Source organism: Musa acuminata, chromosome BXJ3-10 (genome assembly GCF_036884655.1).
Source record: "Musa acuminata AAA Group cultivar baxijiao chromosome BXJ3-10, Cavendish_Baxijiao_AAA, whole genome shotgun sequence".
Classification (NCBI taxonomy): domain Eukaryota; kingdom Viridiplantae; phylum Streptophyta; class Magnoliopsida; order Zingiberales; family Musaceae; genus Musa; species Musa acuminata.
This window is the reverse complement of record NC_088358.1, coordinates 30,853,764-30,879,911: the sequence shown is the minus strand read 5'-3', so window position 1 is coordinate 30,879,911 and position 26,148 is coordinate 30,853,764. Positions and strand designations below refer to the sequence as shown.

Genomic DNA, 26,148 nt, shown 5'->3' with positions numbered 1-26,148 from the left:
TTCATGCAATAGACCCATGGGTTGTGCAAATATTGGTCTGATGCGCATTGCAATTTCTTGAGTAAATTATGTTGATGTTGAACCTTGAATTGGATATCAAGCTTTTCACCGAGGGTTGGGATGCCTCAATTATTTTCTTAATGAAGGGAAGGTTTGATGGGATTAGTTGTAACTTGGGTTTATGGTTTTATGCATTTTTGTTTATGCGTTTAGAGTTTCATTTTATTTAAATTTATAATTCACTTTGTTTGGCATTTGAAATGAGCTCATGTGACAATTTCAAGAACGAAATCATGCTGTTGAACAATGAAAGTCATGTGACAATTTTCATCAAGATATGCATTATTATAAGCTTCCAGTAACCTTAGGGATATAGTAATAGGATTTATTTATGTTCTTGGGTTTAGTTTTATCATCAACGTTGGACATGGAAGAAGTGATTATTCTAAATAGCCATCAATCTCCCTGAACCTAAATGCATTATTTCTGTTTTTTTTTTTGTCAGGAAAGATACTTTTTTGAATCATTACTGATGATAGATCTTGTTGGCATTGACTAGTGTTTTCCATTGTATGAGATGCAACATATTTAACACACTATAATATGCAAACTTTCCTTGGCAACTTTCTTAAACATGAAAAAACATGCCCAATGTAACTAGTGCTACATCTATTCATTATGCTGCAAGAGTTTTTTTTTCTTCATTATCTACGATCTCATCGGATAATGATTTGTGAGCCAATTTAGCATATTAACTGAATATGATTATCTCAATATGATTCATCTGTAGGTGAACTGCAAAGGATGTATCGATCTTAGTGGCCTTCTAACTGTGTCAGCTAGTTTTGGTTCATATGGTACTTTCTTTCATCCTTTTTACTGACATATTATTTCTCTCGATTTTTGTCTTGAAGATGTGTTAAGTGTTAATATCCATTGTTGGGCATGACTGAGTATAGACCAATTGCATACCTAATACAATTGGTCCATATTTCTCAGGTAATAAGTGTTATTTTTCTATTGTTGGACATGGCTGAGGCAACAAGAATCTTGGATTATTTGTGCTTTGTAGTTTATGTGTGATCTTAGACCAATACACATAATTGCACCTGCAACTTATTAGCAAGGTTCTATCAAGTATCAACATCAGGTACTTCACTTTTCTGTAGAAATTACAACAAAAAATCAACATATTTAAGAGTCTCCTTAGCAGCTGCTGATTTATGAACCATAGTGATAAATCTGAATATTATATGATTATATTGTTTGAACTTTGATGTACTAATAGGAATATTCCAATGAATTTTTGAAATTAGATGATGGATTGAATTTATTCAAATTTCTTCTAGGACAGGACAAGTTATATGAAGCAAACATCACAGCTTTAGTAGTTAGACTTCATTAGGCCCTTTTGGAGCATCTAGCCTGGAATGAAGGGTAAGAAAAAAGACAATGTATCAGATATATACTATCATTTTTTTTTAATTAAAGACAATGTATATCTTTTTTTACTTGATCTTTTCAAACATTAATCCACCACAATGATGATATGTTCTCTTCTAAAATTTGCTACCTTAAGGTCAAGCTCGTGCTTGTGTTTTATAAGAACTTTTAGTTAGGTCTATATTTTATTGCTGGGTGATCTTCCTTTGAATTTCCTCGATTCCTATATTTGCTTCAAATGTTCTATTTGCAAATACATAAGGAGTTTTCTTTGTCCATCACATATGTATTTGTTGGAATAATTGCAGAATAGTTTATATTATTGGATTTTCTGTTTCCTTCAGTTCTCTTTTTCTTGCTAACTTTGTGCAATACAGCCCACCTTTCAGTTTCGTATGATAAGGAGATTGTTTATAAGAAGAAGTTCCAAGTTGCACAAAGGGAGTTGAGAGCTGTGTCTGGGGTATGCAGTATATGTTTTTGATTTCTTTCCCAAATAAATGTTTCCATGGCATATTAAGAGTTTTTTGCCTGTGAATATTTTCTTAAATGTTATCCTTGCAGGTCTCCGGCATTCATCCGATAGGTTGTCAATTGGAGAATGTTATATTTGAAGTTTTTGATCCTGATGGACAAGTAGATGAAAAAATACATGGTCAATATCACACACTTAGAATAGTATCAGATTCATTGAAATTGGATGATACAATTCAGTACACTTTCCATCATGGCCGGTGCACTGTGCCTTTTGTCCCAGTTCCCCGCAGACCAGGGCCTTTTTGCTTTTCGGCTTTTCATACACGTTACCATGATCTTTGCACTGATATTGAGGTTTTGACCTGTTCGAACCCATCCTTGTATATTCTTTCACATCTGACCTGCTTACATTAATTCTTATCTTGCAGGTCAATGTTTTGGAGGCTTCAAAGTTGGAGCTATTTGCTGCAACAGAATCATATGGGACATTTCAATCTCAGGTTTTAGATCATATGGACTCATCAAAGTGTCTCTCTCATCAGAAGGACCTCCTAGTGAAGTACATTTCTCATCATACTCAGGTAATTAATTCATCACCAAATTGCTCATTGTAATTATGATTTTTTGTCAATTTTAGTTGCTGCTTCGGGGCTGTCACTGATAAGGTATATAGTGTGATATTTTATGTGCCATTCCATGAATAGGCGTAGCTGCTTGTTCATATCTTTTGTACGAACATAGTAACATGTATGCTGTGGATTACCCCATGTGCCAGTTCAGTGTGTATGCCCAATGCTTTCATCCATGGTTCATTTTAGTTAGCCAGGTTGATGAATTAAGTTTTGGGGATCATGATTTATAGAGCTCAGTTAAAGTGAAAGGGTAAGGATTTACAAAGCTTAGTTGTAGCAAACACGTGTTTGGCTGATAAGTAGAGAACGTTTATATGAAATGAAACCCAGATTTATATCAGATTTTGGTGAAAATTACATTCCAACTATGTCCAGAACTCCAGATATTTTATTTTCATATGTTTCTAAGGACCTATTTGATAAATTCAAGAATTTTTTGGAAATTAATAAAAAAATCTGAATCAGATCTAGAACTCACTTTGGAATTTTACATAATGATATAATTTTCCTAGACCAAGGATATAAGTTTTTCTACTCATGGTTTCCCTATTTTTTGCAATGAACATAGTTAGTGCCTATCACTTATAGATTAAGTAATTCACTGACCTGATTATGCCATATCTGGTTGCAAGTTGGCTAGGCATGCATACCTTCAAATCAATGAGTCCTCATGATAAATTTATTTCACATAAATGACAATTACAATGTAAATGATCAATGGAAAGTTTACAGATTACCTTTGTGCAGTTTACAGATAATCTTTAATGCCTATTTAGATTTATAACAATATAACAACTCATTAGAACCTCTGCCATCTTCCTCAGCCATCTTTATCCCTCCTGCATTTTGCAACGCAGCATCCATTTTGTGCTGGTGAAGCATCTTCCTTGTTCGAGGCATGAAAAAAATGATCTCTGCAGTCTTTGATGAAACTTATATTTTGCATTGCAGTTATAAACACAGCAGTTTGTATTTTGGTAGATGATGCTGAATGAAAGTTTGTGCTTGGGGCTTGTTGATTGTGGATCAAACACGGTGGTAAATTGGAAATATGTTGGCGTGAGCTTTTGTGCCATGCTGAAGACTGCAGATGTTGGGCCTCCTTAAATTCTGCATTAGTGGTAGCCTCATGTGTGGGCTGACATTTATGGGTCTATGGGATTTAGTCCTGATGGAAGACTTGAGCTTTTAGATGACATAAGACTGGAAAATAGAACATAACAGGGTAGAAAAATAAATTGGTGGAAAAAACAAACAATGACACGTGGAAGAACTGAGTGAGGAAACAACTATAAAACAATCAAAATCAGTTTTTGAAAAGATAGGGAAAATTTTTCATAGAGCCATGAACAATCAAAATTATGGTATCTCATTTAATGATTGTTGTATCATGGCAGAGTAGCATGTTGTTTGCAACACCTCTGTGTTTAGTTGAATGCCCTTAAAATTTGGCCTAACAGCCACTAGCCATATGTCAGCGCTTTTGGCATGATTTAGCATGCCAGTGTGCCTTTCTGGCCCAATATACTGGCCCATGCATCATGTAGAACATGGATTAGTATTAGATGCATTTTAGAATTATCATCTTCCTTTCTCTTCTCATTGTACTCCATTGTACTCCACTGTATAAATTTTTTGCTTCAGTCTCCCATACTGGATAGATAAGCTAGTAAATGTGCTTTCCACAGATTCTTGATGAAAAAATTACTGAAGTTGGATTGAAGATTGGAGAGCATGAGAGGAAACTAAAGACACTGAATGATCAGAAGATACAGGTTGAGCAAGATATTCATGATCTGCGAGGTTCTGAAATTGTTTTATTACTCCTTTAATTTGAAGTTAAATTCGTCTTATATAGATATCTTGGATTTTTTTTTGTCTTTTGAATGAATTACCTTTTTATTTTGGTTTTGATGCATTGCAGGTAGGCTTGATCATTTTGTAATGAGAAATGTCTATGGTATTAGTGTCATGCCTTGTGTAAACCTCACAAGTTTTTATGACTGTGTCATAGTAATTAATAAACTGTCTTTCTTGAGCCTATATAACTGCCATCTCGTTTGCTAAATATGATCCACTGCACTATTTTACTATGTCAGGACTTTTAAGATCTAGGGCACAAGTGCCACCCATGTTCTCATCATAAGGACACAAGATCTCTTTTTGACTCATTCGTCGAAGATATATAGTGTATGTTGACTGCTTTCAGCAGTTGAATAAATTATTCAACAACAATGCATTAATGAGGTTAAAACTTATATATCATTATCATTATTGTGTGAATTTTCCGGGAATTTATTGGACATGATTAAGTTCTGCATCATGTATGAGACTGATCTGAATCATTTAAGACAAGTTAGTGCTTACATGACTGCTCAATGACCCTTAAATTCATACAAGAATTTCAAAGAGAGTGTGGTAAATTCAAAGTCATTTAATTATGGTAAAGAAACAGTACAAAAAGTGAACAAACAAAACAAAACTATAAAAATGTTGAAGTAATTGAGCAGGATGTTTATTTTTTGCTTATGCTGTATCAGGAGATGTTAGCTCTCATGAGTAGAACCATGACCAAGTGGTTTCCAAATCCACTAGTAGAATGTTTATTTTTCCTGGCATTGAGGAGTTGAAGAGGAGCACGTGCTTATATAAGTTATACATGATATCATTAGTTGATGCTAAAGTGCTTATCTGTACATTATGCTTAAGTATCTATATATCATAGCTACTTAAAGCATGACTTTTTTCTATTTTGGATTTGAACATCTCAAAGCATGTATTGGCTTGAGAGTCCATATGTATGGAACACACGAAGAATGATTGAAAGCATACTTCCTTGTCTGTCTTCTATCCCTGTTCATCATACATATTAGACTTATTAGTTATTCCATATTTTAAGTATGAATTGCATTTATTAGCCTAGCCGTAATCTGTTCATTCCTTGTTTTTGATGGCTGGGCTTACTTGTACCACAGGATATGTAATTGTACTAAATGTTGCTGATTAACCCCAAACAACTATATATATGTGTATATATATATATATATGTGTGTGTGTGTGTGTGTGTGTGTGTGTATAGTTGGCTTTAAGGTTAATCATATAGTAAAGGGAGTTTGATTCTAAATTTTGGTAAAATTCCAGTGTTCATTGGACCTCAATATTTGAGCCAAATTGAGTCTTTGAGTTCTTCAAGAGAGGAAATCCTTAAACGAATAGAACGAAAAGGTGATACTGCCGCTGCTATTTGCTGCTGTCTTTCTAAAGCTATCCAGAAGCAAGAACCTTGGAAGTGCTTTACAAACTGTACGCAAGATGTTGTTGGCCTTGTTGCTCTTCTTGGAAATGTTAATACTAGCAAAAATAGTAGGTAAGTTTTTATCAACAAACTTTAAGGTTCTCTAATTCAAGACAGTTATATCTTTTCCTGAGAAACTAAATCATCATTGTCTATATTTGCAGGATGTTTTCACAGTTTTTGGGTGAAGATAATATGCTTGCAATTGTTTGCAAATCTTATGAAGCTGCAAGTAGATTGGAGTATTATGATGAGGCTGGAAAAATTGATCACCAGCAAGCTGTTCATGGAGCTGCAGCTACACTCGGCATTAACATAAGTAGGAGATTTCCTGTAATATGCCTCGAAGACATAAGGTGCAGATTCCTTTGTCTAAATTTATTCTCAAATGTGCTTAGGCAAGAATATTAAAGGCTTAAAAAGAACACATTTTTTGAATAATATAATCATGCCCTGGAGCCAGAATTTGCCAAATGAGGTCCACGAACACATTTTTAAAGCTTAAAAGGTTCCAATAAAAATATTTTTTCAAATATGATAAACTAAGGGTTAGAAACTAAATCTACTATCACCAAATGTCTAACAATTTAAATAATAATTTTCTTATATATGTCAACAAACCACAATGCTAAAGGACTATTAGTACTCATTTTCAAAATCGGCTTTTTATACTCCTGGTTCTCGGTATCCTATTGTTGAACCTTTTCTGATGAAATTATAAAAGTTTTCAACTGTGTTAGTGGATTACTGAAAAAGATGATAGTTATTTACCTTTATGCTGCACAAAACTAATTTTGAAGTCTTATTACAATAAAGTTGGTTTAAATGGATTTGTATGATTAGTATGATACTTAGCAGTGTTATACTACTAATATGAATCAAATATTTGTAGTGAGGCTTTGGACCAAAATGATATAATTGATCTGCAAGCAAATCAAAATTTCTTAATATTTGTGAATGATAATTAAGGATTCTTAATTTCTTCACTGTTCAAAGTTGGTGACCTTATTTTATGGTTTGTGCAGTAGGTCATGAAAAAATTAATGTTGATTCAATCACATAGAAACCAGAATTTTTCTTAAATCATATTCGTCTGCAATTACAAACTCCTCACTCTCAGGCTTTGTATATCCATGCACATGAAAAACACTTATAATTGGAAATAAAAAATTTTCTGAAATTAAAATTTTCCTCTCATGTATTAGATAAAGGGGAGATTTCTGATGTATTTAGCTCCTTCTCACACATATCTCTGTTCCCTGTCCATAGAAGTCATGTTTGCATCAAGGTACTATCAGTAAAGTGGCTTACTTTTCCTTTCACAAATGTCTGAAATGTAGATCTATGCCTCATCGTTTTGGGCCTTAGATACACTGGTGTACCGTCCATACTGATAAACAATGATTTTTAAGTTGTTTTTAATATTTTTTGGTGGTGTACCATGTTGTATTGTACCTGTCCATATTAGTTACCTTTTAGGATTCTGGAAATCACTGGTACCAGTATTTGGTTCCTTGATATTGACTATGCTCTTGCAAGAGTTCACATACTGATTATATTGGATTAAATGCTGCAGACCATACCAAGGTCGAATCATGCCTAATGATCCTCAGAGGAGACTATGTTTGTCAAATCCATTGTTGCAATCTGGGGCAGTTCCTGCTGGATTTTTAGGGTATGCGGTGAACATGATCAACTTAGATATTCATCACTGCAATACAAAAACACTTTCAGGTCATGGCCTTCGGGAAACCTTGTTCTATCTGCTGTTTGGTGAAACTCAAGTATATCAGACTAGGGCGGACATGAGACAAGCTAGGTCCTGTATTAAGCAAGGAGCTATTTCTCTGGATGGTGGGATTGTGAGGGCCAGCGGATTTATTTTACTTGGAGACTGGTGAGTGCATTTCTTTCAAGTGTGCTGTATTTCTCCCTCTGTTGCATGTTGGCACTCTGTTTGATATTTTCACTTTTTGTTAATTTCTAATCTGATAACTTTATTTTTTATCACAAGAATGTTTATATATCTAGAAACTTAGATAGCCACCTAATGGGGTCATTTGACTGTTGGTTATATGCTAATCTCAAGCAACAATTTGTTTTGATAGCATTACTGTGTCTTTTTTTTTTTCAGTTTGGACAAGTTTTCTGCAAACTATTATTCGCAATACCTAGCATTGCATCCAAAGATCAAACTTTTGTGGTTTATTGCTGTGCTTGTTCAGTACCTCATGTTTGCCTTGAAATTATGGATAACCCGTGCAATGGATTTGTGTGGTCACACATTGCTTAAGCAGATTCAAAACAATGTTTTTTTTTTGTTCAGCTGTGAATTGTATCTCCTGCACACTAATATTTGTAATACTTATCAAATCAATGATAGTCCACGTTGTTTTGTTGTGAATTGTGAATTCTGCCACCTGTCACCACTTGTCGCCACCTACCTCCTCGTGCCCACCATGAATTGATCTCAAGTATTCCAGGTTGCTTGTGGAGGGATGTGGTTGAAGTTTAATCATGTTGTATTTGTCTTTCTTATATCCTCCTGTTCTTATGAAAGCATCATCTATTTCATGTTCTGAAGGATCAAAATCTATAACAAGAGATGGCCTCTTGTTCAAAGAGCTGATGAAACCCCTAATGCCAGCAGCAAAGGTTGGCCACAACATACTGGTCATGAGCACACATGACACTAGCCATACTCATACTAGGAGTCGAGCCTAGATCATGGCCATCACTGCCTCCACTGATGATCTTATATAATCGAAGGTCGATTGAATTGAAATGGACCAGCACCACTGGCACTGGAAGAGCCATAATTGTACTAAGATGGACCATATCAATATCCGTCTCAAGCCCTTCTTGTGCATACGATAGTGTTTGACATGGTGCATGAATGTCAACCACAAGCTTGTGGTCATTACTTCACATCACTCCCTTGACTCCCGAATATATTATAAGTAAGTTGCTCGATTATCTATCTACCCAAGTCATTTACCAGTCTTAGGACTTTACTAGCATCCAAGGTTTTGTGCATTTAGCCAGTGTCTCGAAATCCACAAACCAAATGCTACTCCAGCTTGGTTATTTTTCCGTTGTTATCAGTGTAGCTGCAGTGGATGCACTACCAAGAAAAGTGGCCGGCATGTTGCTACGAAGGATTAGTACTTTACTGTTCAATATTATTTTTCTACATGCATTTCAGATATCTAATTTAAATATGTACACTTAAAAAATGACTTATATCTATGTTAATCTGCATGGATCAAAGACATTTTCTCAGATTTGGCATAGAACTGCTGGATTCACACAGATTTTAGCTCAGATCTACAAGAATCTAGGTTAGGTTCTTCTGAATGAAGGCTAAGATCTACTCAAATCTTCTCTTGACTTGTGTAATTTAGCATGAGACCTATGTGGATCTAGACTAAATTGGTGCGGATGTGGAGATGTACAAAAATCTAGGCTAGGTTCGTGTAGATCTAGCTTATTGATTCTATAGTCCGAATCCATGTGGATCTGTGCTTTTGTGGACCGGATCCAAACAATTTTCAAATTTTCAGGTGATTCTTTATTGGGTGCTTTAGCAGGTTTCCTGCTTCTATTCCTATGTATCGATCTGCATAATATACTTGATTTTATTCTGTACAACTGTTCCGAAATATGTTGACCGATATAGATCAAAGTGTTACATTATATACTTGATAACTGCTGTATTATTTTACAAAATTGCAACAATTTCTTGATTGCCTTAGTGGCAAACAACTTTTATAGATCTTTATCTCTTTTTTTTCTTTAGTGAACCAGATGTAATGTTTCCTGTCATTGGAACGCAAGCACATAGAGCATTTTCACAGGATATGGTAATGAATATAAAGCAAATGGAGGAGAAGAAGGGTCTTCTGACAGCAATCCAACAAGAAATAGTAAAAGAATATGAAGCCTACACAGAGGACATGGCCAAGTTTAAAAAAAGAAGTGATAGGTTACGTGAGTTATTGACAGAAAGTTCTTCAACAACAAATTTACTGGAGTGGAAATGACCGCCCATGGTGTAGTTCATCTGGTACAATGTTATCTCTGAGAATCTTTTTTGTGTTTTGTTTGACCATAATTAAATTTTGGTACAAAGGTCAGGTATAGTTCATGGTGTATGTAGTTCATCTGGTACAATACTATCTGTGTGAATCTTTTTGGTGTTTTGTTTGACTATAATTAAATTTTGGTACATAGGTCAGTTGCATCTTGATAGGTTAGCATGTTGTTGATTGTACCGTACAGGAGTGAGGACCAGAAACAGGCAACTTTGACAGACATTATCAAATATTTTCTAAATGACCTAGAATTTTTCAGTGATATTCATATATCTGGAAGTAGCATTACTTTTGGTCAGCTGGAGCATACATGTTGATTCTAGATTAAACTGACCGCATTAAGTTTTTTTATTATTATATGTATCAAAATATTCCAAATGCCGCAAGGAATGATTGGAAACTAATGCTTATTATGAACAATTTGGTACTTTTAATTAGAATATTTTTATTGTTTTTGTTACCATGAGTAAAACATTAAAGGAGGCAGAGAAACAGATCGATTATTTTCAGAAAGCAGTAATTATTCTATAGTCTACTTCCCTTTTGTTTTACTTGAAATATACAGAGTTTCAACTGATGAGTTTTTTAAACTCGATCAAGTCTTCGAGGTAACTCAGATGACCCCTGAATTGAGTTTTTGAGTATTGTTGTTAAATTCAGCAGTTGAGATTTTTTTTCTTTACTTGAGAATAAGGTATGCATCCAAGCTTGTACTTCATTGCTGTTAAATTCACCTTTGTTGATATTTTTTGCTATAATCCTAAGGTGAATTCATTTATCCTTATCATCCCTAGAATTTGATTTACGTGACTGCTGTATGTTCATATAGTTAATTCACTTTTCAGTAAGTGCATGAGTTTTGGTACTTCCAAGCTCATTGATCTCATATGCATCGAAAGGGTAGCTGTAGTAGTTTAAGAGAATCATTGTTGCTCTTCTGATCTATAAGCTTAAAGCCACAAAAAGCCTTTGTTCTGCTTAGCATATTTTTAATGAAGCCCTTGATCTAAAACCTACAAAACTGTAATAACTGAATGTGTCACCATAAGAGGATTGACACTGCTTAGGGTATTTTTGTGTAGGCTTATTTGGTGCAAAGAAAGCAGAAAAATAACTACAATCTGTTAATGATGCTTGCCCACATATTAAGCAATCACAAGGACACACAGTTGTCCAACCATATTTGTTTGCATCTCACCATCTCATGTTCCTGAATCGCTTGAATGCTAGTTCTTGAACTCTTTTTTTGCTTCATGTTCTCTATGATGTTGCCGTTTACTGGTAACATCGAACTCGGCATATAAACCTTGTGGCAGCTTTAGTGTGCAGAAATTTGTGTTGTCATGGAACAGAACAGATTGGCATCTGAACACACCCATCTTCTGTTGTGCAGTACGACTCTTGTCATCGAGATAGGCGTATACTTGCAACGCCGTGACCAGGTGGTGCCGATCTACCACTGCACCGTCTTTTGCTCACCGCCGACATCTCTGATAACGAAGACTAACCTGTCCACCCGAAAAAGCGAACACCTAAGCCGGGACACAAACGCGGAAGGTCGTTCGAGAGTCGGTGTCTTGCGCAGTCCCTTTATACACGATAATACTAATAATAATAATCATAATGATAATCTCAGTTTATATTAGCAAATAAAAAAGAATTATCTATATTCTTCTTTGTTAAACTGACTCAGTGTAAATGGCAAGACTGTTCTTTTAAGTGAAAACGAATATAAATAAAGCGAAAATTGACACTGTGTTGACGTGAAATGCAGGCCAATGGCTTGATAAGTCTATTCATCCCACATTTGCGTTTCCTTTTTCTTTTTATTCTTGTGGAAAATTTGTAATTACTTTTGATTTATATTTAACGACCGGCGATCGATGCATCTGCAAGCAACGCCCCCAAAAGGAAAGAAGGGAAAAGCACTTACGTTGTGGTTTACGCAGCTCCACTTCCCCAGACGACGAGAGAGAGAGAGAGAGAGAGAGAGGGGAAAGGGCTTCTCCTTGCGTTGTTTGACCGATGGAATCGGAGAACATCGAGTGCGTCTCGGTGTCGGATGGGATGGTGGAAGAGGAGGAGGTCGCCCATGTTCCCCACCCCTTCTTGAAGCCTCGCGGCAACGGAAGCGGGACCGTCAGCGGCGGCGGCGTCGGAGGAGGGGGCGTTCCAGCGCCGGTGATCGGCCCTGTGGCTAGGGTGCATGAGTTACTGGAGTGCCCCGTCTGCACCAACTCGATGTACCCTCCGATCCATCAGGTTAGGTTTGCCCCTTTTGGAAATTGTTGTCGGATTTATTCGGAATTTAAGTGATTATTGGTATTAAGTTGTGATTGTTGGCTTCGATTGGTTCTTCTTTTTCTTTTTCTTGTTTTGCTTCGGCTTGTCGGTCTGAATCTCCAACGGAACTGAAGAGTTAGTTGGCGTAAAGTTGCACTTAATTTCATTCTTGATGGTTAATGTGCGATCTTGCTTGTGCCTAATTTTTATCTTGTTCAAATTGTCGACGCAAAAAGTGTTAAATACAGATCACAAACATCCTGTCTTTCCTTTTATTCGATTACTATTCTTCATGAAATCCTTCATTTGTTTTTATTTGTTCCCCTCAATCATCGAGAAAAATGATACGAAATTAGGGCCATTTCAGTTTTCTTTTTCTTTTCTTTTGTTACATGTAATTGTAGTATTCCATATTAGTTTCTGCTTAAGACCCATCTTGTCAGCTGGATCTTATGTGATTGCTGGTGCTGATAATGATATGGCTTATTATTTTATTGGAGTCGTGGATAATGATCTAAATCATATTCGCATTATTGTATCCCTGTTTAGTCGAAGGTAAACCTGGAATTCCATTGTTTACAGATTATATGTTTTTCAAGCCAAATGGCCTTCTGAGCTTATGACAGACCTTCACTTTGTGAGAGAGAATCCTTCTTAGCTAGGCAGTGAACAACAATATAAAGGACTATGCTATGTTACGAGTTGGCAAATCTTACTCAAAACTCCAGTTCATGATGCCTTTTCCTTTACCTTACCTTGATTTGGCAGATGGGTTATTGGTTCAAGGCATTTTGAAGTCATTTTAGATTCTTGATTTGTTTTATTAGTTAACCTTTCTTCGGAACATGCTCAGAACTTATCAGTCCATGCCCCTGCTGTACATGTTTGGTAATTTTTGTAGAGTAGTTGAACTTTCGATGAAGAGAAATACTTCCTTTTTCATTTGTTCACCTCATCCGATCAATGTTTGGTCTGCCACTGGGGTATCTACAATTAGTAGAGATCCTTTCTTATTCCTAACTAATAACTGACACATTGTATTGAGCTAATAAAGTTGGCTAATAAAGGGGTCTCGGTCACCAATATGATATGTTAATTTTTATTTTTATTTTTAATTTTTTCAACCTCAAACTAAGGAAGATAAGGTGCCTGTAGTGTTTACAGTGTCCATCTAGTATGTGATTATGGTCCTTGTAACCCTTTGGCTTTCCTTTTTTCTATGATCACATAATCAGAGATTAACGTGCATTAGCTTGCATTGGGCTGGGGTTTAAATAATCAGATTTCACTATTTCCAATCTAGAAAGAGCCTATGATGGACAGTTACTTGAACCCACCCTTCTAAGTTGATTGTTTTTGCCCCATATAATTCCATATTATATATTGTTTTGAACTCCAAAGTCCTAATTGGATGAATATAGACTTTTGACCACAAATGAATTTTGGTCAAGCATGTGAGAGAAATGGTGGGCCTCATGGAAGGCGAATTCATTTTGGAAACAAACACATACATTGGCCATCCTCTGAATGGAGACTGGTTGACCTTCCATCAGGCCCACCATGACAAAACAATATGAACTATTTGGTTGTTTAATCAATAATATTTTCTGTTCTTCTCAAGGGTCAAAGAGGTTAATCAAATGCTCTAAGTTGTGGGTGTGTGGTTCCATTGTGTTGTGCTTCTGTGATTTTTTTCACATTTTTCCCATTTTTCTTCATAATCCAATTTTGATCTGGATCATCTCCAGTTCAATCCTTGGTGAGATTGATTGTATAGGGCCTGTCCTTTCACCATATATTTTGCCAATATCTCTGTCCTTTGCTGTTGGCCAGCTGTGAAACCTTATGTCATTTATTGACTGTGTGCGTCCTTTTTAGACTTTCAAATGGCTTGAAATTTCCTCTGTTAATATCCAAAATGCATGATCTTTTTTGTTCTCAAATATGATGGAGGTTGATTATGATGCTTAAAAAGATGTCAATTACCAATAGAGACTTCTACTCAGGATGTTTATTATCTTCTGTCAAATTTTAATTTTTTACTAGGTCACACTATAATTCATATGTCATAATTATTTTTCCCAACAGAGGCTTCTACTCAGGATGTTTATTATATCTGCTTTCAAATTTTAATTTTATATTAGATCACACTATAATTCATCTTTATTACCATGACTTACACTGATCAGAATATTTGCAGTGCCACAATGGACACACTCTGTGTTCAACTTGTAAGTCCAGGGTGCATAATCGTTGCCCTACGTGTAGGCAAGAACTTGGGGATATCAGATGTTTGGCATTGGAGAAAGTGGCTGAGTCACTTGAGCTTCCTTGCCGATATTTGTCATTGGGATGCCCTGAAATTTTTCCATATTACAGCAAGCTCAAGCATGAAGCTCAATGCAATTTTAGGCCATACAACTGCCCCTATGCAGGTTCTGAATGCTCTGTTGTCGGCGATATTCCTTTCCTAGTTGCCCATTTAAGAGATGATCACAAGGTAGATATGCACATTGGTTCCACATTCAACCATAGATATGTAAAGTCAAATCCCAGAGAGGTTGAAAATGCTACCTGGATGTTGACTGTAAGTAAAACACTCCCAAGTTGACTGATCCTGATATTCACTTCTTTTCTAAAAGTATTTTGTGTATGTGATGTACTCTGCAAGAAAACTATGATGCAAGAAAATACTATTAAGATTATACAAGAGTATACTTTTGGTTTTGTTGTATACCCATTTGTTCTAATTTGGTGTCATATCATTTGTCTTTCATCCATGTTTCTACTATTTTCTTAATTGGGATCTCTCTCTTCTCTCCTCTGCAGGTGTTTCACTGTTTTGGGCAGTATTTCTGTTTGCACTTTGAGGCCTTTCAGCTGGGGATGGCTCCAGTGTACATGGCTTTCCTTCGTTTTATGGGCGATGAGAACGAAGCAAGGTACTATAGCTACAGCCTTGAAGTTGGTTCAAATGGCAGGAAATTAATATGGGAAGGTATCCCTCGGAGCATTCGTGATAGCCACCGAAAAGTCCGGGACAGCCATGATGGTCTCATAATCCAGAGAAACATGGCACTCTTCTTCTCTGGCGGAGATAGGAAGGAGCTGAAACTGCGGGTCACTGGTCGCATATGGAAGGAGCAGCAGAACCTTGATGCCGGAGTGTCTACCCCTAATCCCTGTAGCTGATGGTTAGCCAAAAAAAAAAAAAAAAAAGAGCACATGCTGCTGTTCGTGTTTGTACCGACTGGGTGTGTTTGCCACGATGTTGTTGTCCTCAGTTCTTGCCATCCGCTGTATTTCCACCATTCGATTAAGTTGATGATAGGGAGAGGAAAATGTAAGAATAGCTGCGCACCCTTACATCATGTTATTATGAGAAAGCAGGCATGCATTTCTTTCATTCTATTTAATTAATGATGTGGATCTCAGCTCTATATTTTGATATATTGGGTGCTTTAAATGCAGTGACGAACCTCCCAGCGAGTAGTGGAACAGCTGCATGTTACTGGTATGTCTTCTTACATTAAACTCGAGGTTGCATATTTATTTGCATCTATGGGATCATCTTTCTTGAGGAAAATAATCCAATCGATGTGCATCACTGTATCACATGATTTATAAGCTTTTTTTACCTCTTCCGCTGCAGTTTGAAAGATTGTGTTCCACTAACCTCTACACGCCGAGCAAGACATCGCACTCCTCACATCCGATGGGTGAGAAGTTTCGCTTGAATACTAGTGCGTTCTTTGCGTCTCGACTATGCTTTTGAGCGAATCATGTAGAAAGAGGACTCGCTTCCAATTATATTGGGAGCATCAAAAGGATGGTGTTCTTTTGACTGGACAAGTTCTCTCTCTTCCTGGCTAGAAGATGTGTGGCTAGTGCACGAGGCTAGCTGTCACCTTCTCAGTCCTTCCATGCCCACCATGGCGCACATATTAACGAGCCTACCCCCGGGATGGTTTTGAAAAGACGGTAATGCCCTTTACGTCAGCCGGTTTGCCAGGATATGCACCGTCCGATGCGTTGGACGCCGTCAAGGACTGACCGTCGATCTTGGAGCCTTCTGATCTCTGATCAAGGGACTCCCATGGCTCGCTTCTACTCCTTTTGTAGATCGAATACAGTTGGTGATCAAGGATGGAGGAGGAGGCAGAAGAGAAAGGGAAGGGAAAAGAAAGAAAGAGAGAGCTAACAGCATGTCGTGCTTTTCGCCAATTCTTGTTTAATTAATACTTACTACTCATGGTATTGTTTCCTTTCGGTTGATTTGCTTTTCTTCGAGACAATTTAGCAACAACTTTCTTTGTTTCTACAGGGGGAAGGAGAAAGAAGAGCCTTCCTTCTAAGGTCCTTTTTGATGAAGCCAGGAGGCTACAGCGGAGATCGTCGAGAAACAACAAGCTACATACATATACTGCAAGCAAAAGCTAAAGAAGCGATATTATTATTCCTCAGTTCAAGCAAACAGCCATATCAATTCTCGACCCATAATCGACTTACATGAAGAGTCCTTTTTTGCCCATCAATCGCAAACCGTCATTTAAGCAAACACGCTACGGACACGAGAGTTCGGACTAAGGTAGTGCACGCACCGGGAGTCAATCGGACTCGTCCGTCAATTCGCGGTTGTAGAACTCGGTCCAGCCCCCATCGACATCGACATCGACATCGCCATCGAAATAGCCATCGAGATCCTCCTCGTCGTCGAAATCCTCGTCCTCCTCCTCCTCCTCATCCTCCTTCTCCTCCTCCTCCTCGCTCGGGATGACCTCCCGGCGTCGGGCGTAGCCGCGGGAGGGCGCGTCAACGGGCGGCAGGAGGCGCACGATCGGGCGGTAGAAGTCGAGGGACGAACCAAGGCGCCGGGAGAAGGCCGAGGAGGCGGCCCGGGCGAGGATCGGCGGCCGGGCGGACGCCGATGCCGCGAGCCTCCGCAGGGCGGTGGAGGCGATCGCCGCCGCTCGCTGCATGCTTTCTCTACCTCTCCGCGAGACGAGGGGTGGAATGGAGGCTGCTAGGGTTTTTGGGTGAAAGCTTCTCGTTAGGGTTTACGAGCCGGCTTTATAGATGCTGGGGCGTCTGACTAAACCCATAACGCGGACTCGTCGCACGTCACCAGTGCGGTACAACAAAATTACTGTTGGTGAGGAAACCAGCACAAATTCTCAGCTGCAGGCTAATTTTCCGCACCAGTAATCTTCAATTGCACCTTAAATTAGAATGCTCTGCAATTAGATTTTTCATAAAGAGAAAGTTTGAAGAGAACTCAACAACTACATTCGATCATGATGTATTTAGTTGACGAACAGCACTCGAAATGTACAAGTATTATTCAAGTAACAAAACAGAAAATATTAGGAATGCAAACGATCGTAGTTCTCAATAGGGTTTTCCGGTGCAAGAAACAGGCACTGACAGTGTGAGGGATCTCATTGTATATGACTGCAAAGTGAGAAGCAACTTCATGGATAACACTATTCATGACTTGCAAGGATCAATTCCGAGACAAATAGTTAACCATACGTATATACATTCGACAGGAAGATAAATGTACTTCAACTAAAATTTCACTGTCGGAGAAACTCTGTGTAATCCGTGTGTAAATTTATTTGGAAAGAAGCTTCAAAAGATGTGAACAAGGTGGGTTCCATGGGAAAGCCCCTAGAGAATGTACACCTTTGCAATTGGTCCAGTCCCTCTAGCATCCATCCTCCAAGAAGGCTTTCTCAGCCCAGAATTATCTACAGACCCTAAATCCAAAGATGCCAAGGCTTACAAGTCACCAAGCTTATGTCTAAAGAAACTAAACTTTCTAGGAAAAAATTGTCTCATCAAGCTAACGAAAATGGAGTTTAGCTCGAGCCTCATTGCAATGACAAAGCAGCGGCTGCTCCGGCTTTAACTTTCTGATTAAGAAATTCATCACAATCAGCTCCTTTAACAGAGAACTCCATCAAAAGTTCCTCAAAGAGCTGCTTTAGCGAGGATCTGAAACTAATTGACAGTCTCTCGTCACTTCTGTCAACATCCTGCGCCTGCTCCCAGATGACGGACCCAACCGGAGCACCTGACATGTAAGCTCTACATGCCGCAAGAATGGTGTGCCCTTTGTTGCAGAAATGTCCAGCAACAAATTCTGCAAAATGCTGCAAAATAGGGGGGCAAAAAAAAGAAGTTTATATTTAAGAAGGGTGGAAGGAGATACAAGACATGAATATGATACAATATGGACAAGCTGGCCGAACAGAAGTAGGAATGACATGGCATAGAAACAGCAGCCACTACATATATTACTATTACTCACATTATAGACAATCCATGATGTCTCATATATGAAAATTGTAAGAAGTAAAACAACTATATATATGGATTATTAAACATTCACAAAAGTACTTCAATTACATTTGCAATATAGATTAAAAGAGTAAGCCAAAATCCCAAATCACATGGATGATGCCAAATTGACCTTTAAAGTCTTGTGAAGATTGATACAAGCATCCTACATGTGTATCAAATAATATGCTCTGAGCCAACAGACAAGTGCCCAGAGGCATCCTCTGAGTGTCAATGTCTAACAGGAACGTGATGTGGACATGATAAGCATTTTGAAAGGTCAATGCTTAAAGGGTGGTAATGGTTCAAGAAATTTTCTGTGATCATTAAGATACTAAGACATAAGAAGCAAAAGTACATGCGAAAGAGCTTAAACACTATGCATAGGCGTTGGTGATTCAGATGATCAACATGTGCTTACTTTTGGAGGTCCTCGTAACGAGTACAGCATTGTCCTGCAAGATAGCAGGAAAATTTCCTCATTGTAGGCCAAGGATTTCACATGGCCCTCAGCCGTGTTTGCTGTCAACTCAAATCCAGGCTCATTGAAGTAGGGCTTTTCATTTAGAATAAGAGCTTGAATGGAGACCAAGACCTGCAGCATAGTTGATTCTGATGGATTCCACCTTTCACAACCTTTCCCATACCAAGTGTTGAGAAGGCTAAGGCAGACCTTTCCATCTTTATACAAGTTTGGATTAAGGCAAAGTCCATGAGAGTGGTAATGAAGTACCTGAAAGATTTGAGGAAAAACCACTGTTATGTACTAATATTTAAGAACATCACAAAAAGGAATTGAGATAACTCAGATGCTGATATACCGGAGGTTCCTGTGGAAATTTCGGAGGAAACTGAGCATCAAAGAAGAATAGGCCATCATGGTATGGAGTTCCAGCCGGTCCTACTATAACAGCTCTAAGTAGATCCATTCTGTCCTCATATACTCGTACAAGTATAGTATCTAGGGAGAGCAAATGGAAATAGCTCAGATAAGATCATCAGAAAGTGTTGTCACATAAAATTCTCATAGTAACTAGAGGACACAACCAAAGTGTTGAATGAAGAGTTTGGATATTGCAAAGAGCATAGGATGTCAAAGTTTACAAATCACAACGCACACCAGTGCATTCATGGAAAAATGAGATATTAAGCCCGTTGTACCATGGCATACCGCTCGGTACGGATGGTACATACTGGTCTAGTAAGGGACCGGCATGGACAGTACATACCAGTTTGTTGATATGCCCCACTGTGCCATATATTGGTACGTTGGTACGTACCGTACCAATGGCCGATCAGTACACCAATATGGACCGGTAAGACGAACCATACTCTCTGCTACAAGCTAAAATAAAAGCTGGATGCCAAAAATAATAGAAGAACTGTCAATGGAAAAGCCAAATTCAACCTTCAGGAAACAGCTTTCATCTGATGATCAACAATACAAGGTAAAAGATAGAAGACTAAGATTATTAACGAAAGCTACCATGTGAGTTAAGACTATTCCTCATTGCCTATTCAAGGAAAATATAAGAGAAGCAGTCGTCAGCCTTTCTGACCAGGTTTTCAGGGTACAAACAATTCCCACTGATATCAAAAAATGACCCAGATTGCAGATCACATTAGGAAATGAACATTATAAATGATATTGCAGAATATAAATAATGGAACGGATGCCTTGCAAGACTTTTTGCTAACTCCCTGGTTAGACCACCAAAGAAAAAGAGAACCGAAAAGAATAAAAAATGGAAAATGAAAAAAAACTATGAAAGGCTTTCTTTCCTATTTGTTACAAAATTGATGAATGTATGTTTGAAGTTAATTCGGTTTTGAGTACGAAGCACAATAGGTAAATTTACAGATACTATAAAGTATAAAATGAGTCAAATAACACACTAGTAAAGGTGGCTTTCTTTTCTTCATTTTTGTTACCCTACTACAATAGGCCATTTTTGCACAGAAATCCTTCTATTTGCAAGGTAAAACTACATGCATAAAGTCTCCTTAGACCCCATATTTGTGGGATACTTGTGCACTTGGGGAGAGAAGTAGCATTTACTAGTGTGCATGTGGTAGTCAAATTAAGAAAGAATTTTCCTTGTTTATGCTTCAACATTGGCCTTTTTTTAATTTTCCAATTACAAAAATTGAGAACATCTCTTCCAAAAAATCACGAATTCATCTATAGAGCCATATGAAAGAAGAGTTCAAATTACATTTCACGCTTTAGAAAAAAAGCAAGATAATTACAATAAGTATTATCAAAATCTTATAAATGTGAAGAAAGCCTTACATCACCATTGGAGAAATCAAGAAACAAGATGAGCAAATCAATAAAATTGCTACACTTTTAACAAATATGATCTCACCTGGTAGATTCTTTTCTAGCAATTTCCACTCTTTCTGAATTTTCTTCATCCAATCTTTTGCCTGCTGATGTTAGCATGCCAACATAAGAATATTTTGGCAAAAAGATTATAGGACTTTTGGAAATACTCAGCTTACCATTACTGATGAATATGTTTTAGCAAAATGATGATCTGAGAAATCTTGAACAATGTTAAATTGCTTAAATGAATTGAATTTTATATCAGTCTCTTGCTTAGAATTACTTGAACTTTTAGGTGCCGAGTTATCCAACCATGGTACAGTAGCCTCTACCCCAGGTGGTAGGTCCAAATCATCAAATTGAGCAGCCAATTTGAACCCGTAATCAATTTTGTCATCTTCTTCAAGGTAAAATTCATATCCTTCATCTTCATCATAGTTGTAGTCCTCTTCTTCATCATAGACATTCTCGTCTTTGTTGCAATTATTCTCCTCGTCATCGTTATAATAGTTGAAATCTTGCAAGTATACTTCTGAACTTTTGGAAGTACTTGCAGAAGCATCATTTTGCAAGCCATAATATGCAATGGAACCTAAAATATTGTTGGGTGATACAACCTACAGAAGTGTGTCAAGAGTCAATATATGGAGATAAATCCATTATAATAACAATTCCAAAATCAAAATCATAAATAAATTTGCAAAAACTGCTCAGACTTTACTTGTTTTTGCTTCCCATCCTCATCATATATGACTGTTTCCCTGGCTTCACAACCCAGGGTGCTTTCACATATGATCTCAGTGGAACTTGGATCAACATCTCTATGAATTTGACTTGACCCCTCGAGATTAACCTAGAATGTAACAATGGGTTCTAGTTTAGTGATCATTAACCATTAAGTCAATTCAAGAATCTGTCAGAAGATGTCAGACTACAGCAAAAAGACCGTCAGAAGGAAATACAGGAATGGTGGAACTTGACTACATGTACTGAACAAATTTAGAAAACTGGACAAAATTGATATAATGACTCAAATTTCATGCCAATCCTTCATGAAATACCTAAATTTGAGCTAGTATATATAAAATATAATTCTCCTTGGAACACAACATTAGCTAAGCTTTCTAATAGTCTACAAGCTAGCACATGAAAACATTATTTAAAACAACTCCTTCAAATTCAACTAATTGGACAATTGAATAAGTGAAAGGAAAATATGCACGGCCTAATAAGTCAATTTCAGCAGGAAAGTATCTAAAATTGATCTTGAGTCACATCGAAACTAATGAAACTATGTACATCTTTTTAGTATAGACCAAGGATCCTAACATGAATGGAACTAAAAAAGAATGACAGAAAAGAACACTTCTATGGTGGTGTAACGATTGTAAGCGCCCCTTAAGTATTGTAATGCCTATATAAATCGATCACGCTTTAAGTCTCAGAAACTCGCAGTTAGAAAGACATACACGTATTAAGATAGGCCTCATTTTTACATAGAAAAAGTTGATTCCACATGGAATAAGTCAGAGGTAAAACAAGATTTTATGATAACATATGAAGAGATTGATAAGGAGGCTTAGGCAACGAAAGTGAACCATATGAGGCAGCAATAGAGAAAAACAACACTTGGAGATGCTGCAGATGAAAATTTGAACTAAGCAAAGTTGCAAATGAGCAAACTTTTGGAATTCAAACACATCCTTGCTTGAAAACAAAAAACATGTCTAGATCACAATGTCTAAATATGTTGGTACTTGTTTATGTGTATATGTCAGCAGACAAACTCTTCTGTTATGCTACGCTATGGTGCTTGTGGTTGACAAACTTCTGCTGATCAAGATAAAAATTATGATATTGATTGTGAACTACTAGTGGCATTCAATGACTCCATCAAAAACATGTTTGGTAGACCAAATGTGAAGCAGGAATTGGATATCCTTGGAAGATCCAACTTCAAGTTACTTGGCTCATAGGAATTAGATTGACCATCACTTCTATTAATGATTTCAGATCATAAAAAGCTGCCGAGATCAACTATGTGTCATGCTTTGACCAGCAAGGTGCAAGTATCAGTTACCTGCCAATCACCAAAGGCAATAACTAGTCAATGACTGATGACCATCCAGAAATGATCGACCGAGAATCAAAAATGTAGTTGATGATTGATTGGAGACCAACATCAATGCCAGCAATCAGTAATCATGGGCCGACCACTTGTAACCATCTACCCATAACCAGTAACCATTCCCTGATATGACATGATCAATGAGCGAGAGTGATAGCAACCAATGACCAGCCATTGATTAAAAGCATTGGACAAGGATTTGTAGTTGATCAATGATATACTGACAGAGAGAAATTTTTTTTAATTAAACAATAAAACTTAAAGTCACCTTCTGGTCATACATTGTTTACTTAAGCTAAATCGCATACATTGAGGAAGATCATACTCCTATTTAGAAGAAATATGTGAGACACAAGAATTTTCCCAAAATCAAAACCTTCACATTCACTCCACTAATATCTGTTATCCTTTCATTATCCTCAAACAAAAAGATACTTTTTAGGCGGTTACATATCTTTGGGAGTCTCCTAGTAACAATTGTCACAAAGACTGAGATTTAAACTCTATAATTATACATGGAGGAGTTTGAGATCCCCTCTAATTACTGAATAGATTAAGTAATCGAACCACCACTACCTCTAATCCACCTATGCAAACCGTCCTGATATTTTACCCGTACAAGCATAAAATCCTATGTTGGCCCTTGAATTGGTAAGACCAAGAAGACACAGGTGACCCAAATCAAACGTCCACCAATCTAATTAAATTGGTTACGTAGACATCCGAAAACTCACTCCATCGCATATCTTGAAAGAGGCACTAAAGAATCCTAAGATTCTCGCTTGTTCGCGATTGAACTCATCATAATATCGCATCTTGGGAAGTCGACGTCTCGTACGCGATGTCATCAGTACGACAGAAGAAGAAAGCCGCAAACTCTCAAGAAAATAGATCAACAATACCTGGAAGCGTTGACGCTTAATGCCTGACGAGCTCGATCCCGTAGGCGAAGATACCTCCATGGGATCAAAGAGTCGATCGCGAGACGGCGGAAGAGGTAAAACGCGACACGTGCGGCGAAGACCCGAGGAGCACCACCGGGACACGCCACCGCGAGGGGGAGGGGCCGATCGGGCGCTTCCGTCGTCACCGAGAGCCGGTGAGGGTTTCGAGAGGACGAGCGAGCGAATGGGAGAAGCAACAGCGAGAGTGGGAGAAGACTATTAATTTTTGGTTGGATGTTCCTCAAAACCACCTCTTCGACCCTTCCCTTTTATACGTGCGACGCTTGCGAATCGACATGGTTCCATGCGGGTCCCACAGCCTCAAGGTACACTAACCGGGTGTAACTCTAAGTAGTCAATGCGTATTATGAAAAGCAGGCAACACGTTTGCCGTTGATTTGGTTCGTCATATGTCAGGATCAGCTGTCCATAACGAAACGCCAAACATTTGGTTAGACCGTCTTGTCCACGATAAAATTGCACGTTTCGAACAAATATACGATGAAAAGCTGAATTCTGCAATTCGTCATGCATCCGATCACAGGGTCCCGGTGCCGGGAGTTGTTTTCCCACGAAGATAAGGGGTGGAATGCTCGTTCCATTGACATGTGACCCGGTATTACGTCCAAATTACGTATTTAGCCCCGATAAGGTCGAGGCCGGAGACTTCGCCGTCAACGGCGACGGGGAACTGTTTGCACGTCACTGTCACTCTCTTCTTCTTGTCCCTGAAAAAGCCAAAGGCTACAAACTGGATGAGTTTTCTGGAAATTACAGGGTTACTTTTGGCAAATCACGTCATTGACATCAAATTAGCCGAATAATGCCTATTTTAGACCCAAATTATGATCTAATCGATTGGCTTTTCATACACATGAGAGGTAAGAGACGTCAAAGTACAATTAATCATGTGTTCATATGTGCTAATCCAACCGTTCCTTTGTTATTATCTTATCTAATTCATCTATATATATATATATATATAGATAGAGAGAGAGAGAGAGAGAGAGGGGTATAGGTCCTGATATCTATCAAAGGAATAAACAATCAAAAAGAGTATGGGTATATTTTACTATAAATCAAATAAATAAATAAATAAAGATAAAACAAAATAAAAAGAAAATAATCTTTTTCTTTTTTTGGATTTTTCATCCCATTAAGTCATTGCTTGATCATTAGTAGATGTATCTTCCAAGAAATATATTGATAAAGTAAATCGATTTCTGTTAATTTTGAATTTATTTCATCTGTGTCTAATCTGAATTTAACTTAGTTCTAATTATATTATTTTATAATATAAAAATATTATCTAAATTTAAACATTGTAGTAGAATTTGTTTTATATCAAAGAGTCTCAAACCGTTCAAAACAATATGAAACATACGGTACATACAATCATCCTCATTTCGGATGATCCAATCTAACATAGAAAAAATAAAAAAGAACTCTAAAACAAGAATAGGCCCATCCAACTTGACATTAAAAATAATAAAATAATAATTAAGATTTACAAACGAGAGCCCTCTTCTCACCATGTTGTCGTCGTCGTCACTTTGCGAGTCTTATTCTTAGTGTCATCTTCTCATGACGCCATTATCGTTTGATATCATCGTTCTCGACATTCGCCAATTGTATCTCCTTTCTTCCTCTTCATTTTTTGCTCCTGACAAATATGTATTAGTTCAATTAGATTATCAAAACAAGTTCGATACTTTTAAACAATGATCCTTGTTTTAGACACATATAACTTAGATTTTTAATTTTTTTCATATGAGTTTTGAATCAATATTGATTGTGTTAGAGTCAGTCACAATTATATATAACTCGATTAATAATTTAACTTAAGGAATACAATATAATTTTTCTAAGATCATGCTAGACAATAAATCGTCTCTCTTAACATTCAACCTTTAGTTACTCTTAACAATTAACCTAATATTTCACTACTTTTACTCATTCCTTCTACGTTCCGAACGAACATGAACACAAACTAAAGAAATTAGTTAATCATATTTAAGAATATTAGAAGAATAAATCAATTAAAGTACCGAGACATTATGAGATATGGTAAATGATTGAGAAAGTAACAATGTTAACATAACACTATCAATTGATTGTCACTTAGGTAATGACATGGTATCACGGACTTAGTTGGTTTTGTATAAATTATGAGGCACCATT

The 26,148-nt window shown here is 37.3% G+C and overlaps 3 protein-coding genes across 12 annotated transcripts in view; 2 read left to right on the top strand and 1 right to left on the bottom strand.

Moving 5' to 3' along the window:
• LOC135651219 (structural maintenance of chromosomes flexible hinge domain-containing protein GMI1-like) overlaps positions 1–11,668 on the top strand; it is a 47,479-nt gene extending 35,811 nt beyond the window's left edge. For 4 of the 6 annotated variants that reach the window (XM_065171135.1, XM_065171140.1, XM_065171138.1 and 1 more), the window contains 9 exons: positions 791–857; positions 1,821–1,906; positions 2,008–2,274; positions 2,349–2,501; positions 4,241–4,355; positions 5,694–5,919; positions 6,012–6,203; positions 7,424–7,744; positions 9,647–10,101. In XM_065171135.1, coding sequence (XP_065027207.1) covers positions 791–857; positions 1,821–1,906; positions 2,008–2,274; positions 2,349–2,501; positions 4,241–4,355; positions 5,694–5,919; positions 6,012–6,203; positions 7,424–7,744; positions 9,647–9,890 — 1,671 coding nt within the window. In that variant the 3' untranslated portion in view covers positions 9,891–10,101. Of the gene's footprint in view, positions 1–790; positions 858–1,820; positions 1,907–2,007; positions 2,275–2,348; positions 2,502–4,240; positions 4,356–5,693; positions 5,920–6,011; positions 6,204–7,423; positions 7,745–9,646; positions 10,102–11,334 lie in introns of those variants that run through there. The other 2 variants (XM_065171136.1, XM_065171139.1) reach the window with 2 other exon arrangements.
• Positions 11,669–11,822: 154 nt separating this feature from the next.
• LOC135651223 (E3 ubiquitin-protein ligase SINAT4-like) lies at positions 11,823–16,439 on the top strand. 3 transcript variants are annotated; one of them, XR_010501806.1, is made up of 5 exons: positions 11,823–12,203; positions 14,425–14,811; positions 15,054–15,567; positions 15,696–15,738; positions 15,877–16,439. XR_010501806.1 is itself a non-coding variant. In XM_065171146.1 (3 exons), the coding sequence occupies exons 1-3, from the start codon at positions 11,967–11,969 to the stop codon at positions 15,414–15,416; spliced, it is 987 nt and encodes a 328-aa protein (XP_065027218.1). In that variant the 5' UTR covers positions 11,823–11,966; the 3' UTR covers positions 15,417–15,630. The 3 variants fall into 3 exon arrangements, 2 of the variants coding, with proteins under 2 accessions (XP_065027218.1, XP_065027219.1); XM_065171146.1 differs by lacking the exons at positions 15,696–15,738; positions 15,877–16,439 and having other exon boundaries at positions 15,054–15,630; XM_065171147.1 differs by lacking the exons at positions 11,823–12,203; positions 15,696–15,738; positions 15,877–16,439 and having other exon boundaries at positions 14,432–14,488; positions 14,530–14,811; positions 15,054–15,610.
• Positions 16,440–16,661: 222 nt separating this feature from the next.
• Positions 16,662–24,207, bottom strand: LOC135651222 (putative ubiquitin-conjugating enzyme E2 38). Of its 3 annotated transcripts, none has more exons than XM_065171143.1 (7): positions 23,926–24,207; positions 21,617–21,748; positions 21,072–21,512; positions 20,936–20,999; positions 19,388–19,527; positions 18,988–19,299; positions 16,662–18,379 (listed from the first exon to the last, which is right to left on the bottom strand). In XM_065171143.1, exons 1-7 carry the CDS (start codon positions 23,983–23,985, stop codon positions 18,098–18,100), a joined length of 1,431 nt encoding a protein of 476 aa, XP_065027215.1. In that variant the 5' UTR covers positions 23,986–24,207; the 3' UTR covers positions 16,662–18,097. The 3 variants fall into 3 exon arrangements, with proteins under 3 accessions (XP_065027215.1, XP_065027216.1, XP_065027217.1); XM_065171144.1 differs by having other exon boundaries at positions 20,936–20,996; XM_065171145.1 differs by lacking the exon at positions 21,617–21,748.
• Between the last annotated feature and the right edge of the window lie 1,941 nt (positions 24,208–26,148).

Excerpts from the sequence above, each read along its gene's own strand:
- LOC135651223 (XM_065171146.1), top strand. The coding sequence starts at position 11,967 with ATGGAATCGGAGAACATCGAGTGCGTCTCGGTGTCGGATGGGATGGTG. Across the intron at positions 12,204-14,424 it reads TGTACCCTCCGATCCATCAG|TGCCACAATGGACACACTCT; the intron begins GTTAGGTTTGCC and ends GAATATTTGCAG. Across the intron at positions 14,812-15,053 it reads ATGCTACCTGGATGTTGACT|GTGTTTCACTGTTTTGGGCA; the intron begins GTAAGTAAAACA and ends TCTCCTCTGCAG.
- LOC135651222 (XM_065171143.1), bottom strand. The coding sequence starts at position 23,985 with ATGGAGGTATCTTCGCCTACGGGATCGAGCTCGTCAGGCATTAAGCGT. Across the intron at positions 21,513-21,616 it reads AGGATGGGAAGCAAAAACAA|GTTGTATCACCCAACAATAT; the intron begins GTAAAGTCTGAG and ends ACACTTCTGTAG. Across the intron at positions 19,528-20,935 it reads GCTAGAAAAGAATCTACCAG|ATACTATACTTGTACGAGTA; the intron begins GTGAGATCATAT and ends TGCTCTCCCTAG.